At 48.3% G+C, this 19,234-nt stretch overlaps 1 protein-coding gene across 2 annotated transcripts in view; it reads right to left on the bottom strand.

Moving 5' to 3' along the window:
• Nucleotides 1-19,234, bottom strand: part of PLCD1 (phospholipase C delta 1) — a 57,307-nt gene that overhangs the window by 28,666 nt on the left and 9,407 nt on the right. The window contains exons 1-3 of one of the 2 annotated variants that reach the window (XM_009942986.2): nucleotides 18,977-19,172; nucleotides 13,934-14,098; nucleotides 2,389-2,617 (exon numbers count right to left, since the gene is read on the bottom strand). In XM_009942986.2, coding sequence (XP_009941288.1) covers nucleotides 2,389-2,617; nucleotides 13,934-14,098; nucleotides 18,977-19,076 — 494 coding nt within the window. In that variant the 5' untranslated portion in view covers nucleotides 19,077-19,172. Of the gene's footprint in view, nucleotides 1-2,388; nucleotides 2,618-13,933; nucleotides 14,099-18,976; nucleotides 19,173-19,234 lie in introns of those variants that run through there. The other variant, XM_075419847.1, reaches the window with a different exon arrangement.

Raw genomic sequence — 19,234 nt, 5'->3', positions numbered from 1 at the left:
AAGTGATTTCCAACCAGAAGAAAAGCTCATACATAAACCCCAGAATCTAAGCAGACGGTGCCACACGACTCAAACAAAAAGTCCCCTGTATTTTCTTGTCTAAAGTCTTCCCTGAACACATACCTGCAGTATTTACTGAATAACCTACCCCAGCTTGTTGCAGGGTTGAATCTGAGGCTTAACAAAACACTACTGTGTGTACAAGAACATCAGAAGTACTCCTCAAGCATGTGGGATGTTTATCTTTGTAAGAATACAGGACTGGAAAGGACACATAAATCAAGTCCCTTGCTACCATAAGAAAATCCATCACCTTATAAACTGAACAAACCCTTCTGAAACTGGCAAGGTTTTTGCTTTCGGTACTTGTTTTCCAAAGTTTGCTCATTCTGCACTTGCTTTGCAAGGTTTTGGAGGCTGGAAAAGACACACTGCAAGGCAATTCTCCAGTCATGGGGGACAGGCAGGGGACCCAGCACTTCTCCTCGTCTACTGACTCTTCCCCTTCTGTGCTCACAGATGCAGAGAACACTTCTGAGGTTTAAGGAAGATCTGAGTAAGCCCACACTGCCAAGCAAACCCAGTGAAGACAGACTAAATTTAAAATCCCAGGCTTTAATTAAACATCATCAAATTTCAAATGAGAAATCATGCTGTTCTGTAATTCCAGGTTACGTTAAACGGCCTGAGACAATCCCAGATTGGAAGCCAGCACTGCACAGTAATTACTCTTCCAGAAATACGGCTTGCCTACCCACCCTGTTTAGCTTCGATTCTGCTTTCCAAAGCCAGAGAGGCACTTTTCCACGCTGGAAATTTACAGCCTTCTTCCCTTGCAAATGTCATTGTTATTTTTCCCCCCTTAGCAATCTTGTCTCTTCTTATGGCGAAGTTTTTCAGCAATATATTCAATTAGACATGCTCCAGGGACAACTTATTGTAGCCCAGACTTCCCCACACGGGGTGGGGGGTGGGAGAAGCCTTCACATTTAAAAAGAAAGCTGCCAGGGTGCCACATTTCCAACAGCACCAGTCTCAAGATTTCAACTGGTCTAGGGACTGCTCCCTACCACCATGGACACACAACTGATAACACTGCTGAGGAATGACCTCACAGCCTAGAGCTTGGAAAACCATCCAAAAAGGCACTCATCATGCAGGAGATAAACACAGCATCTCATGCGCGTCCAAACTAACGGAGTCTGATTCCTTTAAATGAACAGCACTATGGCTGGGAAAGTGCTTACCAGACTTCAGAGAATCTACCAAAGAGTAAAGCTCAGCATTTATGCACCATGTCCTTCATCCTCAGTACGTTATTACCCAGCAGGGAACCCACATGGAGTGGAACCTTGACTGAGGACAAGACTCCCTGGTGCCTGCTCGGGCTCGGACCCCAGCTTTGTGATTTTCCCCAACTGAGGATTTTCTATCACCCGTCCTCTCCACAGATGCTTTGATATCGAACAAGGCATGAAACTCACGCAGCCTTCTCCGAGTACACTATCTGGTTTCCTCTCTGATAGCTGGATCCCTATCTTTGTGAAGCTTAAAGGAACTTTGTATTTTGTAATTGCTGCTGCTCTGTCAAATCAGGGTGAAATCATGCAACAGATTCATATGTCATGGTCAGGGCCTCAGACACACACGGACTGCGTAAAATCCATCAAAAACTGCACCCACAGATCTTCTATGGATGTGAGAGCTGTGGTCACAAAGCAACTTACTGAGTGAAGTGCAGCCCTGGGGAAAATTCCCTGTGAATTCAGCAGAGTCAGGATTTCACCCAATAACCAACTCGCTCTCCATTTCACCACTAATTCACTTTCCTGCTCTGCTACTTTTCCTTTCTGATGTCTGCACTGTCACTAGAGCAATTGCAAATTCTTTCAGGGCAAAACTTCCTCCCATGCTGAGGCAGATAAGGAGTAATTTCACTAATGTCAGTGGAGCTACCCCAGAGTAAAGCTGGCAGTCGGAAGAGGAGAATCGGTTTCCTCGCCTTGTATTACTGACAAACATGCTAAACAGTACGGGCTTTTCATGCCTTGCCAAGAAGTGCCTGTCCTGAAGTTCACTGCAATGCAAGTGAAACAGACCCCTGAAGAATACAAAAAATAATTATTGTTTTATCTGGAGCTCCCTGAAAGAGGCAATTCTTTGCTTAAGTTGCTATGCGAAGCCTGAATGAACTCTTGCTGGTATCACTATAAAACAGGGGATAAAAGCATTGGAAACCAGGGAGATGGCCCCAGTGCAAAATCAGTGAGAGAAAACTCAGTGCCCAGGGACAACAGGAAAAAAGGGGGTTAGTCTACTACCTCCACCCACAGAGAAAGACAAGTGCATCTTTGTGTGTGATTAATCATTTTATAAGGCAAAGGATACTGTTGGAGTTTCTCTTTCTGGTTCATGGAGTTGCTGTGGGCTATGATTTTCCCAAGGCCGGAGATCCAGTGGTTGGCATCCTCCTCTGAACTTGCGATGAGGTCCAGGTTTTTCCGCTGGTCTTTGAAAATGATGGAAAAGCAGCGATACTCTGGGACATCCTTGGCGTATTTTTCCATACCTTCTGTTTTATGGCCTGACCTCACATCCCGAATATCTTCAATGGAGACTGCGGAAAGAAAACAGAGCCTGCTGTCAGCAGGGGTTCAGTGTTCCTTATCTCTGCTTGGTGAAGGATATTAAGAAATTAATCTTTCTCCTTTTCCTGCAACCTCTGGAGGATTTCCCTCTCCCCCCTTCCCCAAACTTTGGTACTAAAGAAAATTCAAATCAAAAGGAACAGAAAGAGCAGGAAATTTTTTAAAAAAACCTTCTTTCTCCATATTGTTTATTTAACAAAGAAGCAGAATGTGCACTAGATGCCATACTGTGGTATCATGTTATGAGACACAAATCACTGCCAAGAGTTTGGTTCCAGTCCTTGGAGCATCCCTGATTTGGCCTCTGCCCTAATCTGAGATTGGGGAAAGTGGAGCTGTGCCTCCCTGTAAAGGTCACCTCACAGGAAAATGAGAGGTGACTTCAGTAAGAGGAGGGTAGGGACCAAAATAGTCATTCGTTAGTTTGCAAAAAAGTGATAAGGCAAGATTTAAAATCCTGTATATTCTTCTCAGTTACACTAGTGCAAATTAGGGAGGCAAAGACCAAAGCTTCAGAGCAGTGTGGTGTCACCCACACTCCACCCTCACCCCTGTCAAGGGTAGACTTGATTCACTTTGCTGTAAGAAAGCAAAACACTGCTTTCAGGACCATCCTTCCCCATTTCCATCTCTGCCCCTCAGCTAGTGGAAATGAGCCCTGAAGTCACACCAAGTTCGCAAAATGCACGCACAAGGCAATCCAGTAAAAGTAGCGCATTCAAGGGACTACGTTATTAAACAAATGTAAGTAACTGAGACTCCTACACGGCCCCTGAGAGCACGCAGGTGCCCTCAAACTGTGCTGAAGTCAGGCACACTCCCAGCAGCACGCACAGCCTCCTTACGTCTTTCGTGGGCCGCTTAATGCATCTACAAAGGTCTGAGAGGAAAGGGCAGAAACTGCTCAATCACATTTGACTGCTGCTACTGAACACCAACGTAAGGATGGCACCTACGCACAAGAAATGGCAAAAAATGTTTGTAAATGGTGTTGGAGTCCATAACCCAGCAAGCCTCATTGCATTTTCTTGGGTAGGAGACAGACCAGCTAAAGTTCTGCAAACGTCTACTGATACCATCTCAGGGCACACACAGAGAAGGCAACACACCTGAGAGATATTCAGCCACCTTCTATAACAACCATGCCAAAAATAGATATAACCAGAGGAATTTAAAAAAAAAAAAAATGGCTTAACTTCTCTTTACCCCAAGTTGTAAATCACAGGTAAAAAAAATTTCCTGTGTCACAGATGTGTGAGATAGATTGATTTTATTTGTGCTTATCTTGATGAAGCTTTGTTGAAAAGCAGTTTGTGAGTGTAAAAGATCCCCACTGTTTAGCTGAATAGGAGAAATTTGCCTTTAGACATCCATTTTATCAGCTCCTTCATTTAAATTGGTGCAATTTCACCATTAAAGCACTCAGTTCATTCAATGTCAACACTGCAGAAAAACACAACTCAGCATCCACGCTGCACTTTTTAACATGGCTGTCCTGGGATCATCCAAAATTCATCAGATGCTCATTAGAGTTTAAAAAACGTTCCTTTTTTCCCAGGGCAGTCATGATGATGCTCAGCTGCTGAGAAAGAAAAAAAAAAAATAACCACCCAAAACCTCAGTCTTCAAAAATCAGTGACTTTCCAAAACCAACACCTGACATTTGTTTAAATTCCCACCACGTGTCGGGGTAGTCAAACATCTTCCATAGCACTTTGCTGGTTTGGTTCCTATACAAGAACATACCGTGAGGACTTTTCTGGGGCTGGCAAAGCTCCTCCCTGACAACTAGGAGAAATTATCTTTGTGTGGTCTTTTCTTATCACTTCATAAAGGTCAACGCTTGATCAGAAGGAGGGGAGGAAAAGGTTGGGTTGGGATGGGCTGCTGTGGAATTACGTTATGTGGCCAATTTACTGTAGAGTGAAAGTTTATGGATTTGAGTACTAAAACCATCCTTGAAAGCAATGGGCTGCAGTTCCCTTGCAGCTGGGCTGCTAGCAGAGAGCCTTGCTGGTGATTTTGCCTGTTAACTAGGACACTGGGCAAATGATAATGATTGTGCCTTAGGTAGAACTACACCTTTAATGTAAAGGCCGCTATCATTTTTTAACAGATTCAGTTTAGTAAAAAACGTCTGAAGTTCAGTTAGGCTCCTTTTATAGTGAAAACATAAAAAAAAGAACCTTTTGGAACACAAATATTCTGTCCGATTTAGACAAAAACTTTGGGGTAAGATAAATCACACCCTTCACCCATGGCTACAGTGGACCATTGCCCAGAGAAAGGAAGCCCAGGCTGAGCATCTCAGAGTCAGACGTGTGCCATGCAGATGGTCCGTAAGTAGGTGATTCTCTTCCGCTCCCGGTCTCCTCTGGTTATGGCAGTGCAAGTGGAACGATCATCCTGTTGTTCCTCATCACCTGCCAACTGCTCACCACTGCTTGGCTCGTAAGAGTTATTGTCCCTTCAAAACAGCTAGCTAGTCTGCTTGTGCAATCAGTCCCTAAACTTTGGGTTGGCAATGACTTAGTGTTTCCAAGACTAGAAAATCTGATGTTAAATATTGGAAATTTAGAATGGATTCTTTGGAAACCATTGTCTGGCAAAGTGAATCCACTGGAAAAGAAAGCTGTGTGGGAGGAAAAAGAGATTGAAAACCTGTGTCTGGAAGGGCTGCCTTGATCTCTGTGGGGTACGCTGAGAAGAGGATGATAGAGGGCACAGAGCTCCTCTGTGCAGAAAACGTACAAGGAAGGCTGAAGAGCTGCCTACTGTGGTCACGCAAGAGACAAGGAGAGAAGTTATCAGTGCAGGAACTGTTAAAAAGGCAGGGTAAGGGTGGACTCTTTTTAAAGGTTTCCATCACTTGGTTGTGTGTACTGCTTTCATCTATCAATAAAATAGCTTAAGCCAAAGGACTCAGCCCAAGCCATCTGCATTCTTTTCTGGAAAATCTTAACCCAGCATGAGTACATTATCAGCTGCTCCCGGACAGTGAGCATCCTGCATCAGCAGTCCCAAATTAACTGTGTGCTCAGCTGAGCTATCGGCAAGGAGAAATCAGCAATAACTGGGAGACAGAGACATTTCACAGCAGAGGAACACTCACCGCAAACACCCATCAATCACGTAGCCCTGCAGCCTCCCTGTTCCTTCCCCATCACGCCACAGCGGGGAGGTAACCACAAGCAGAAGGGAATCTGTAAAGTTTTCATCTGTTTCTCCTGAGTCTTTATGTCTGCTGAAGAGGTGGCTTGTATAAAGCCCGAAACATGAAGCACAACACAGGGAAGCTTGTGTCCTTCCTGGCCTCCAGACATGGAGTCAAACAGGTCGCATCCCAGTCAGCCTTCCCAGCTGCTGCGGGTGCCACTCGGCCAGTGCCACAGCCGATGGCTCCCCGCTCACACGGACACACGGCAGCGCTCCCTGGAGCTGGTGAAATTACTCCTGTCTGCACCTCTGGGAGATGCGAGGACTTTCTTTTTAATCCTCCTTTCAATTTTTATCACTGGAGGCTTCCCTTGTGCTCCTCCCTTGCTAAATCTCAGCCCAGTGCCCTTCTGCTCCTTCTCCCGTGGCATTGGCAGGCAGGTGTGAGGCAGGTCCCCAGGATGCAGGAGGCCGGTTTCAACAGCCATGATGTTTTCAAACAACCTACATGTATCCTTTGGGTGTCCCTTTCGATTTGGATTTCTCTCTTCGTGGCTTTCCAGGAGCTTGCTGTTAGGATGAGGAACACCTCTCCATGGCAGACAAAAGCTGTGATTCACACCGATGTGCCTGTAACCAGACTTACCCAAGTCCAAAACCATGACCCACAAAACCTTGGCGAGCAGGTGCAGAGCCTCCCCTGTGCCTCTGCCTGACCCCAAAGCTCCCTCACGCTCCAGAAGTTAGTTTCTTCCTTCCAGTGGCCCCTGCACGGAAGGCTCCCCACCTCCCTCCAGCAGGACCCTCCACGAGGTGCCCTCAGACACACCCCAGTGCAAGGACTTCAGCCCTACACACATGTGCAGAAGGGACGGCCGTTTGCGTGAGAACCATTCCTGCAGGGAGCCGTAGGGAGAGGGACACAAATTCAATCTCCCTGTCACCCTGCAAGCTGTAACCCCAGAGCTTTCAGGCTTCAGCAGTGCACCCTACTCACACGTATGCACTACGAACCACTGGGCAGCTGAAAATATAAGTTTTGAAGAGCCAGAAGGACACGCCTGACAAGCTGCCTAATGATCAGAGCCCTTGTCTGAGAGATGAGCCCTGGCCACGGGCCTCTCCATCTCTTCTCCCATCACTGCTCCTCAGGTGAAATGTCTAGACTGTGCTGGGAGCAGGGACAGTAGAACACTTGGTAATCTTAAAGAATACAGGGAGAGGAGGAAGGGAGGCAGAGAGCAACCACCTTTTGCCCTCCTCCAGATTGGCAGGCAGCCCTCTGAGAGGAGGTATTTTGTCAAGAGTCTTACAGAAAAAGGAGACAACAAGGAACTGAATCAAAAAGTTGCTTCTCCTTCCTTGTGCCTTTGCTGATAAAAAGGGAGGGTCTATGTATAGACACTTGGAGGCACGGCCAGAACAGGCGGCCCTGAATTACTCATGAGGGGAGGGGGGCATTTTTCTCACTCTGGGGGAAATACTCCTCAGATCCTTCCCTTTCCTTATCCTACCTCCCTGTCTTTAACAAGTGCTCTCTGCAGTGTGGCATCCAGTCACGCTGAATTACTCCATCCCACTCTAATTGTCTCAATAAGCCACTTCACTTTACTGTCAGGAAATGCAGACGAGAAACGTACTCGGCTGTTAATAGCTTGCACCGCATTTGCACCCCATACTGCATGTCTGCAGAGAGATCAGACCTCTACCAGCAGCAGCTCAGCCAGGCTGGCTTAGCGTCTTGTCAAGAACAGACGAAAGCTGCTACCTGACCCCCAGACTGCCCTGCCAGCCAGGATGGCTGCAGCGAGACGGCGCGGATTTCACAGCACGCGGAAACACACGGGGCAGGCTGGCACTGCGTGCGGCTTCGCTCTTTGGTTTCACCCCAGAAGAATCACAGAATCACGGAATGGTAGGGGTTGGAAGGGACCTCTGTGGGTCACCCAGTCCAACCCCCCTGCTGAAGCAGGGTCACCTACAGTAGGCTGCACAGGGCCTTGTCCAGGCGGGTCTTGAATTTCTCCAGAGAAGGAGACTCCACAGCCTCCCTGGGCAGCCTGTTCCAGGGCTCCGTCACCCTCAGAGGGAAGAAGTTCTTCCTCATGTTCAGACGGAACTTCCTGTGCTTCAGTTTGTGCCCATTGCCCCTTGTCCTGTCGCTGGGCACCACTGAAAAGAGTTTGGCCCCATCCTCCTGACACCCACCCCTGAGATATTTATAAGCATTTCTAAGGTCCCCTCTCAGCCTTCTCTTCTCCAGGCTGAACAAGCCCAGCTCCCTCAGCCTTTCCTCATAGGACAGATGCTCCAGTCCCCTCACCATCCTCATAGCCCTCCGCTGGACTCTCTCCAGTTTTGTTGATTTTAGCTTCACCATAGGCTGCTGATGCTAATGGCCAGACGCAGTTGGGATCAGGACCTTTGCAATCAGCAGGAACTGGAGCACTGTCAGCTCTCTGGACCAGGAACACCAAAGGCTATCCGTCACCCTCATCCCTGGGGGATGCTTCAGCCTAATGATTCAGGGGTGGGTTTAGCGTGAGCCCCACTGTGCTGTGCCTTCCCAGCCCTGACCGCATTGCTCTCTCATCTCCTGGCGCATGAATTACCGCAGGTCCCAGCTGCTGATTCCTCACCCCTTCTCTTCCCCTCTCCCCCTCCACTGACTTGCTCAGCACGTTGTTTTAACTTGAGCTCTGCTGCACAGCAGTCTGCCCTCATCGCTGGTGCGTGTCACCAGCTGGCAACCAGTGATATAATGCACACGTAATCCCACAGGTTGTTTGGAAATACCTTTTAATAGCAGATCTTTACCCAATCTTTCTGTCTACCCGTCACAGCTCGGGGCGTTGATGTAAATAGAGTGATCTCAGTTTACATTCCTTCCACGCATCAGAAACAGGGCCCTGCAAATTATTTCTGAAACCAGTTCCTACTTCTCCTGCCATTACAGCACCACTAAATTTGGATCGAAGGCTCTCAACACTTCTATCTTTGCATTTAACATATGCGATGGAGAATAAGGTCAATATTTGTCAGCACATTGCCTGTGATGAAAACTGTCCCAGCAGCACATGCGGTGGCCTGATTCAAAATTCAATCGAAAAACCAGGCAGCTCTGCGTTTGAAATGACTTCTTTATGGGTTGAGTGATTTTGATAAAAACTAATGAGACCCACAGACAGGCGGTTTTGTTTTCACAGCTGACGGCCGCCTTGCATAACGCATTCACATCAGCAAATATTTTTCCAGGGACAAATACATGTCTGACCATGAAGCAATGATTCCTAAAGAAAGTGCCTAACCAGCCCCAGAAGGAAGGCGTCGGTGCCGTCAGCTGCCTGCTGTGTGTATAGAGGTTGCTGAGAGTTTCTGTTGACTTTAGGCACTTATCAGGAACAACTTAACGTTTTCACTTCTTGACTTGAGCAAGCACAGAGCCACATCACATCCTTTTTGTTCTTCTGCAAGCAAGTTCAGGGTATCTTCCACACAAATGGTATGGTATGTTCACGGCATGGCATTTTAAGGGGGTTCCTAAATTTCACATGAACTCAAAAATGAAGGAAAAAGTTTTCTGCCGGACCCTGGCAATAGGCTATCAAGATAAAGATTTTGTACTACGTTTAAACCATGCAAAAAATATCCTGTAATTGGGCTGGAAGTCAGAGGAACTGGAAGAAATTCTGTGCATTTTTAATAGTAAGGGTAACCAATCATTAGATCGAAACATCAGTTTCATTACTTTACATAATAATACAATCATCACTCACAACATTCAGTTGGGCAGCTGAATTTAGCTCACCTCTCAACATTGCTCCAAAAACCTATTCTTTAAACCAAAACACAGAAGAAAAACCCCAAACAACAACAATAGCAGGTTTTAAGTAAAGCTTTTGGCCAGATATGAGGCTTTGAGCAACCTGCTCTAGCAGCAGGTGTCCCTGCCCATGGCAGGGAGTTGGAACCAGATGATCTATAAGGTCCCTTCCAACCCAAACCATTCTATGATTCTCTGAAATGGAAATATTTCAGCCCAAATTCCTAAACTTCTTTCTTGACTACACAGTTCGCGACTCAACGACACACCCCCAGTGAGCCATCCTTGGTGTGATGTGTGAAGCTCCCTCATGGCTGTCATGGGAAACGTCCTCACCCTGAGCCTCCAGCAGAGAAAGGGTGCAGGAGGCAGGGAAGCACCAGCTTTGCTGGGGCTGTGCTGTAGCACCCCTAAATCTGAACGACTCCTTCAGCCTTTTCCTTCTGCCTTTGAACATTCTGTTTCTCCACCAAACGCTCAAAAGGACATTTCAATGGAAAGTTTTCAACCACCCCTACAAATCCCTTAGTTCAGAGAGTTTTTAAAGGGATTGAGTCTGGCTTAAGTGAGCTCACACTAGGGATTTTAGCCGGTTTAAGAAAAGACTTTCACAAATCGATTTCACTGAACGCAGCACATGACTTTTTGCTCTTTTTTTCTCATAGATGAGACCTGATATTTGACCACAGGTCAACACGAGAATGTTACAGACTAGCTGCTGGTCTTTGAACGCAAGCCCCTTTGCCTCCTTTGGCTCCCCTCCCTCCCACCACAGTGATGCTCAGGAGTGAACTGCCTCTGATTGAACTGGCTGTTTACCAGCTCCCTTGCACAAACCTTTTCTTTGCTCCAAAACTGTTATTCCTGTCACTTGCACCCTGTTGTCTTGGCCTCAGGGAGAAATCTGACCCGTGTGTAAAAGCGTCATGGACCGAAGAAGCATCCCCCCGACCGTGTATCTACACAACATTTAAGATAACAGAGAGCAGCAGCGTGTTTATGGGCCTGGTATGCAGCTCAGACACTGCACGTAGCAGGTTGTGCTGAAAAATGGATTTTTAAAGGTGCTTTTGTGCAGCCCTTCGTGTCCAGCACTCCTGTTTCTGCGGGAGCCAACCAGAGAGTAAGCACAGGGCATAACTTCTTTGTTGGACAACTGACCACCTAAGATGCTTCAAAGGCTTCTGGAAAAAAAATGTTCCCTTAGGCCTAAATAGAACATACTGAAAAATAATGGATTATGGATAATAAGGAAACGATGGATTATGGGGCACCACCTGCATAGAAACCATATGGGAATGGCAGCCTTTCCCCCAAAAAGCCCTGTGGGTAATACAGCTATCAAGACAGCATCCAATCTAAATTTCCAGTTGTTTCAAATAAAGACAACAGAGGAAGGTACTGGTTGTACGCCATGTCTGTGCCTGTGACAACCCAGATATGTTGGGTTTTTTTAACTTCAAGCATCTGAGATTCTTCTGTCTAACCTTGGCAGTCCCTGGTTTTATCTTCTAGACACCACCACACAATGGTTTACAAACAGCTTCTCTGCGTGATTAGAAGAACAGTAACAGGAAACTGTCCAAACAAAAACACAACCCTTACCCTACCCAGACTTTGCTTCTCCGAGGTGCCTCCATCTGCTTGCTCTCAGCAGTGCTGCAGATAAGATTAGACCTGCTGCTAAACCCTCCCAGTTTCCATCCTGCTCATTCTTTTCCCTTCCTAAAAAGACAGCTTATCTGCAGTTTCAGAAAGGCTTTGTACTGGAGGGCAAAGTTACTGTCTTTTAACAAGGAAGAGTGACCCTCTGGAAAGACTTGCCTTGAAGTCCCTGATTTTGAGTATCAAATCATGACCCTGCACTCTTCCTCTGCTTTTTGACTGCCTACACGCACCGGACCAAATAAGAAGGCAGCCACAGCGATAGAGCCCACCAGAGAAAACAACGCTAACCAGGGGTAATCCTCTCTATACCTAAACCCCAAGGAGCCCGTTGGAGCGAAAAGCTCAAGAAAGAAACTTAAACCCAGCGATCACTCTGAAAACTTGGGAATGGCAGGTCTCAGAGGACCAACAAAGAAAGGCATGGGAAAATGGATGTCTTGGGGGTTATGGCTTGGGACTGGGCGAGTGTCAGTCCAGTACTCAACTCCCTTGTTGACTTCCAGGTTCAGGTGCACCCAGAGCAGCCCCGAGGTGGCCCTCCAACCCTCCCAAAAGCTCGCACCACAACTGCAGGCACAGCTTCACACCCTCCCAGGAGCATGTGGGACCCAGCACGCTTGGCAGGTCAACCTGACACCAGGCACGCTCCCACAGCCAGCCAGGTGCACAGGTGCAAAGCCAGCCCGGCCAGAGCACTGCCAGAGCTTGCTTTTTCAGAGCAGCAAGGACAAGGTCTGCCTCGAATGCGTTGTCTCCCTTCCTGCTATCCCAATGACAAAAAAGGGAGTATTTCTCTAGGGAAAGGCGTGCACGCATGGAGGCGTTGCGGAGCATCCGTGCGGGTGTGAGTCAGTGGGCAGCATTACTCTATCGTCACTTTGCTCTGAGGACACTCCCAGGGCACAGCACGTTCTCCTTTCTGCAGCAGCACTGCCTCTGTCTCCAGCAGCGTGGCAACACTGGTTGTGCCCAGTTAGCAAAGTGTATCCTGCATGCTGTAAACCCACACCCACGCAGACACACTCCCGGCCTGTGCCCAACACCCAGCTCAAAGGATCTGATCTCGCTTCGGGGGGTCTTCTTGCAGCTCAGTATATGAAAAAGCTACAGTCGTGTCCGCTCTCCAGCCCACTGCCCCAGCGATGGATGCAGTGGGTTCGACCAGTGCGTCTCCCAGCAGACGTCACGGTCCCTGGAGCCACAGCACAAGGACCCCGTCCCATTCACTTCAGAGGACCAGGTGGGGTCAGGACTGTTGCTGGAGATGCTCTCAGCCCCCATAATTTGGAAGCTGATGGCTCAGAGCACAGGAAAGAAAGCTCTGAAAGTCATTCTTCTAAACTCATGGCCTTCTTTGTTTTATAGCAAGACATTATGTGGGAAAGGACTTTGCTTTTATATGGGACAGAGCTCAACAGAGCAGGTGTTCCTAAGGAGCAAACATTCACTACAGCCTCTGCATTTGTTATTGTGACCATGGATCATTGCATCGGTATCTCAGCAGCTCAGCTGAGCTCAGGACCCTGCCATGCTGGGCGTGCAGAGTCAGGGGCAGCCTCTAATCCACAGCCTGGCATAGGTGGATAGAGAAGGAGAAAGGAAACGTGTGGGGAAGGGTGCAGGTGCCCAAGGTCATGTGAGAGGAGTGTGGCCATTAGGGTTATAAACCAAACCTACTTGCCCTCCTACCTTACTCCTCCTCCTGAAGATCTTATCACTGCTTGTGGGAGGGGGGTAATTTGGAAGACCCACCCTTCAGTTAGTTAATTGTGATTGTTACAAAAAAAATTGTGTAAAGAACACAGGTGGCGTGCTCTACATTTCAACATGCCATAAAATATATTCCTCATTATTCATTTACCTCCTGGCTTTACAAGACTGTGATGATTAGTGACAGAGAAATATGTCAGAAAAACACCAAATGAGAAGAAAAACCAGATATAAACAGATATACCCTTTGCCTGAACCCATTTTGACTGCACAATTGAGCTCCTGGTCCCAATGACAGCCCCAAGCTGGGTGGTGCTAGCACAGAATGGCTGTCCCCGTATCCATGTCATGGTGACTGTTTTATCTTGACTTTTTACAATGGGGCAGATTCTGAGTTTCCAAGATAAGGATGAGAACAGGCTTTCCTTCCTAGAGATATCTCCTGCCAGCCCTTGGATCTCCACGTCTCTGTGGTTCCCTTGCGAGGCTTTCCCAGGGGCTGCAGGCAGAAAAGAAGTGTCCTGGCAGAGCCCAGACCAACAGCCCAAGCGCACCATACCACACCGCAGATGCTCAAGCCATGTCTCACAGCAAGCATTAGGGCTCGGGCTCCTGAGTAACCTGAACTCTTGCTTTGGGGAGGAAACGAGCCAGGCAGGGCTGCAGAGACCAGCACGGACCACCCCACAAAGATTTTAAGCAGTAGCTCATGAGTTTGGGAAATGCGGCCGTTCCTGACGTGGCAGATTCCTCCCAGCTGTCTCCAGAGCTGACAGCATCCCTCAGTTTGTATGTTGCAGGAGGTATGAAGGATCTGGTCTCACTGCTCCAAGCCCTACCTCCACACCGCAAGCATAATGGCCCTGGTTCACCCCAAGCATCTCTGCCCACAGTGCCCCACGCCTGTGACAAAGCAAATTTTACTTACAGATCTGTGACTCTGGGGACCTCAGCACCTTCTTTGATTCCTGCCATATGGTTTTGCAGTCCTCCTGGAGCTTATAAAATCGCTCCTTTCTCCAAGAACTTGACTTCACTTTTAGCAGCTGGCTGCCTTTCAGGAGGAACTTCAGATCCTTGTCATCTTTCAGGCCTGTGAAGAAACAGTAGCGGTAATGCTGTAAGGATCGACTCAAGAAATGATGCTCATAGGGTGTTCTCTTCCACAGGACACTAATCACAGATATGGACAGACCAGTGCAGCCACATCAGGAGAGATGTGGAGCAGAGAGACCCAGAAATCCGCCACACCACACTTTATGCTCACAAAAGAGGCAGGAGCCTTGTAGATTTCTTAGATTGAGTCCAAAGACTTTTGTACTATAATTCTCAGGTGGTTTACAAACATAAAATACCTTCTTCCCAGCAAACACAGTCTAACGTAAGGATGCAAAAACAGCTACAGAAACAACAACATAACAGTAAAAGCAGAGGAAAGAAAGTTGTATAACTTCTAATTGGAGTACTGTCAGGAACCTTCAAGGGATTTCAGATCTATTCTGTGACAAATTTCCTTTGTGGAAACAGGAATTCACAAAGATGTCCCTCTTCCTTCTCTGGCAAGCAGACCCCTCCTATCCACACGGGAATTTTGAAGATCAGTGTCGTGAAGCTTAGGACATACACAGACAAGTATGGTGACAGGCAGCACCGTATCAATAAGGTAGCAATATGGTAGCAACCGTGCTCTCCTCATTGCCCAGCTGGTATCCAAGAGGACCTTTATCTGCCAAGCAATAATCACTGGACCTTCTGGTTCCAGTAACTTCAGATTTCACATCTTAGGCAGATTCAGGAAGGCACTCAGACAGGTAGAGGCAACAGGCATCTACTGAGACCTTGAAAACAGAGGTTTGGCATTCTACACGGTTTTGAATGTCTCAGCAGTATATGACTTGCACATACCTAAATACCTTGGAGAATCTGTCCCTCAAACCAACCATTAATTACAGATCTGGAGCGTGTGGGCTGGGGAGGGTGAGAGCATGAAACATGACAAACACGTCCTGGGCTTTCTGTAATAGGCACTTTGCATCTCTCTGACATTGCATGAAAGGCTTGTTCAAAGCTGGTGAAACAGCACTTAACTCTGTAGCACTGACCAAGCACATCCCAGCTCAGTGGGATTTTTGCTAACCTTGTCTTCACAATGCAGATAACCACTGGGCCACTTGCAGCCACCTCACACTCACATCATGGGAAATTTCCCAACACTACGTAAACATAAGGTGGGGTCCCATAAAGAAGAAATCCAAGTTAACTGATTTATGCAAGAACATTTTTATTGCAGTGTGGCATTCTCCTGTGACATTGGGTTTGCTCTTCTCTGGAAGACACAGCTGCCTTGAACTGCTGCTTTTTGAACAGGGAAAGGCAATAAAATATCAAGCATTGCTTCAGGCCTGCTTGAAAAACAAAATTTAGCATGAGATCCAAGTGGTCAAAACCCCAGGCTCCTGACAATCCATACAGGGAACTGAAGTGCCAGGTGCTGCAGAGCACCAAGATGGGTCATGGTGGCAGCAGCAAAAAGTAGCACCATGAGTTTGTAACTGGGATACATTGGCCTAAAGAGAGCATTTTTGGTTGCCAAAGAAAGCCTGAGATCTCCATCAGAAATAAATATTAGGGGTGTCCAGTGCCCACTCAGTGAGCTGCTCACATCACTTGACTGGTTTTGCAGATGCCAAGGGAGCATGCCTGGAGCTGAGCCTGGCTGAGGTGACCAGAGTTGAAAATGTCATGGTGGGAGCTGGAGATCCTGAAAAGTTGGCTGTGGCCTCTCTCTTTCCTCTAGATTCAATTAGATATTTCATTAATTAAGTGTCTTCCCATGCTACAGCATCCCCTGGCCTCTCGGCTCATGTCTGGTCTGGAGGTTCCCAAGAGGACAATTTGAATGCGTCCTCCTCTGGAAACCTCAGAAAGAAACACACGGAGAGAAGGAAAAAAGCCACCTCCTGCAAAGCACAGAAGGGTTAAAGATTGGCCCCAGCTATGAGATCTGGGACACCCTCCTGGGTTTGCTGAGGTTCAAGCATACTCAGGGATTGACAAGAAGCCAGACCATGCAGAGGAACGACAGATACCAGAACAGCTTCATAGGTCCTTGGTCTCCTGAGTTGCTGTGTTGAGGCTTCCTCTCCAAGGCCAAGGTCTTCCAAGCACAGAGGAGATGCCACAGAGACTTAGGCCTCACTGACATTGCTGTGGTACCCCTCAAGGTTCCCGGAGAGGGAACAAACTTATTCCTTCTCTATATTCCCCCACAACATATCTGTTCTGGCTCCCAGCCTCATTCCCTCTCTTTCTTCAGATCCCAGCCGTGCAAGGTGTTGTTACGGGACTAGGAGGAGGACATGCCATCACAGGATCACATGAGGAGGAAAGCAGGAAAACCATCAATTCCTTTGGGCGTCTATGTGCATAAGCATGTAATGAGAAATCCCTGTGAACTGTGGCATGTTTTGTCACACAGATACTCCATGCAGCATTCATAAAGGGTCATGCTACCTCGACATGCCAAAGAGCTGCACCAATGTCATACAGGCAAATATGGATGTGAACAGGCAGTGGTCAAGGGCAGATTCCTGTCCTCCAGGTTTGATCCACGCAGGTGAGACACAAGCTGTAGCTCGGATCCCTCCATCCTGCTCAACGGCACAGCCTGCTCAGTGCATTACCCTGGGTCAAAACTCCCCTTCCTCTTCAGAGGATCCAGCCATGGGTTTGCAGCAGCCCTCCCAGCCATTGCCACCCATCCTTGGCCACTGTGTCTGAGGACCAGACCAGGTTAAATGACTCAGCCAAGGAGGCCACTGCACTTCGCATGAGCAGGAGGGAAAGATGAGGAGGGATGGTGTGCGGTGAAAGCACAGCAAAGATCAAAGATGGCAAGAAGCCTGAGTCAGAGAGCAGCGAGAGAAGCCAGGGATGGGGTGAAGGCAAACCTGCCTCTAGGGGATGGCAGGTTTGGCCAGGAAAGGGTGAGAGGCGAATCTCGGGTGTCTAACAGCTCTGTCGTTCCTTTGATGTGGGAGGCCTTTCAGATAGAGAGCAGCCACCCAGAGCTGAGCTCTGTCGGTGGTGACCCCAGGGACTGACTGAGCCACCCGGCGGTGGGCCCGGAGGAAGGAGGGCATTCCCTTAACCGGGTGGGCACAGCCTGCTTAGGGCCTGCTCTGCGTCTGTCTGGCAGCTGTTTGAGCTCAGACAGCTAAACTGGCCAGGAAGGAGGGCCAGCGCTTTTGGCCCTGCCGCCTACGACCAGTCCAAACACTGCCACAGACTCTTTAAATGACCTTGGGCGAGTCACTTAGCCTCCCTATTGCTATCCACAAGGCAGACACCAGCGTTTTGTTAGGCCAGAGATGGAGCAGAAGCAGCTCTGAACTGCTGACACAGGAATACCAAACGCACCCCTGACGTGCCAGTGGGACATTACGTTCCGTTGGTCATTTGAATTGCTTTCCAGAAATGAGCACCTTTTCCCAACAGAAACCCCGTTTCACAGAATCACAGAATGGTAGGGGTTGGAAGGGACCTCTGTGGGTCATCTAGTCCAACCCTCAGCTCCTCTAGGAAGAAGTCCGCAGGACTTCTGCCTAACAACCCCATGGAGCTGAGGAGGTTTGCTGTCCAGAGCTCCATCTCACAGCAACAGAAACTGTTCTATGAAAGAAACCAGAGTTGTCATACATACACACATCAATTAAAAATTCAAAAGCACTGTGTAGCAGGACAAGGATATTAGTTTCCAACTATACAGCAACACTAGGCATGAGAAGCACACTCACCACACTGAAACAGATGTCAAAGTACTGCCAGAAACATGTGGCAGGACTGTGCTTTGCTGAGCATCCTCTGTGAAATACCAAATACATCCTCGGCACGCAAAATCGCAGAGAGCGTTTCAGGGGTCAGGCTCCCCTCCTCGCAAAATATCAATCACACCCTCTCTAAACAGATTATAGTTAGTGTGCGGTAAAGTTCAGAGTGAAAATCATGTTTGGCAAAGGTGGAAGTGCCTCAAGCACACAGCACTGCAATAAGCATGAAGTTAATATGCTGCACTATGAAGTTTTATATACTAAGACATCAAAAATGTTAACCTTTGTATTATCTGCCTCAGGTTTACAGCAAGCAGGAAACACAATAAAACAATAACTGTCACGGCAGGAGCCAGGCTCTGAGTTCACTAAGGAGATAGTTAGGAGGATGTCTACAGAAGACAGTGATTATCCATATTTCTGCATTGCTCACTCACAAATCTGCTGATCTGGTATAAATACGTTAACTACAACTCCTATAAAACAAGTCTCCTCCTGCCTGCTCTCCCTTTCCCACCTGGTTTAAGACCAGACACAGCTCAGGTTTACTGGTTTAAAAGGGCTGAAAGCCTTTCTGATAAAATCCAAAGAACTCGGGCGGGTAAACAGTGATTTTCCATTTCCACCTGCCCTCTGTAGCCACAGAAATCAAGGGACCCCACTTGTGCTGCCTCTCCAGAGAGCAGAAACCAGCAACGAGCTCATAGCCAGACACAGAAGTTACGAAACTCCCTGGGTTTCCTGTTGCTTTTCAGTGGGTGAATGCAGACCTCTGAGTGGCTCCTCGGGCTCTAACAGCAACTGGCAATACAACACCAAGAGGTCCTAAAATCGGGCAGGAAAAGGGCACTGCCTTCCCCAAACGCCCTCAGCCAGCCACAGTTCAGAAAGCCCAGCAAGAAATCTGGAAACCGACCCCTTCCCGAACAGGTCCCCCTTTCTTTGATGCCTCCAATGAAGCGGTTTACACATCTGGCGGGCGGTTACAGGCAAAGGAAAGGAAAAGAAACCTCGGGAGTGTAAAAATAACCTTGGAGTTGCCTTTAGGGTGGAGCACTGCCTCTGCGCAGGGAGAAGAGGCGGCAACGAAGCCGGCTGCCAGCGTGCAGAAGTGCCGAGGGTCCGGCCAACTCGCCCCTTACCCAGCCTGATGCCGTTCAACGCGGCCACTCTACGGCTCTGCTCCCGTAGGATGTTCTCCTGGGACGCGCTGCGTTTGGGCTGCCTTCGGAAGCACTGCATGATCCAGCGCGGGGCTCCGGGCGAGGCGTCAGGCGTCGGGGGGCCACGCCACCCCCGCGAGGGTCCCCGCTCATCCAGCAGCCTCCGGCGCCCGCGGCCTCGAACGGGGCTCCGAGGAGGAGGCAGCGGGCGAGCGCAGGCAGAGGAAGGCAGGGGAG

This window comes from Opisthocomus hoazin, chromosome 4, assembly GCF_030867145.1.
Source record: "Opisthocomus hoazin isolate bOpiHoa1 chromosome 4, bOpiHoa1.hap1, whole genome shotgun sequence".
In the NCBI taxonomy this organism is placed as follows: Eukaryota; Metazoa; Chordata; class Aves; order Opisthocomiformes; family Opisthocomidae; genus Opisthocomus; species Opisthocomus hoazin.
Note: the sequence above shows the minus strand (reverse complement) of the source record. Positions and strands in the feature narration are given on the sequence as shown.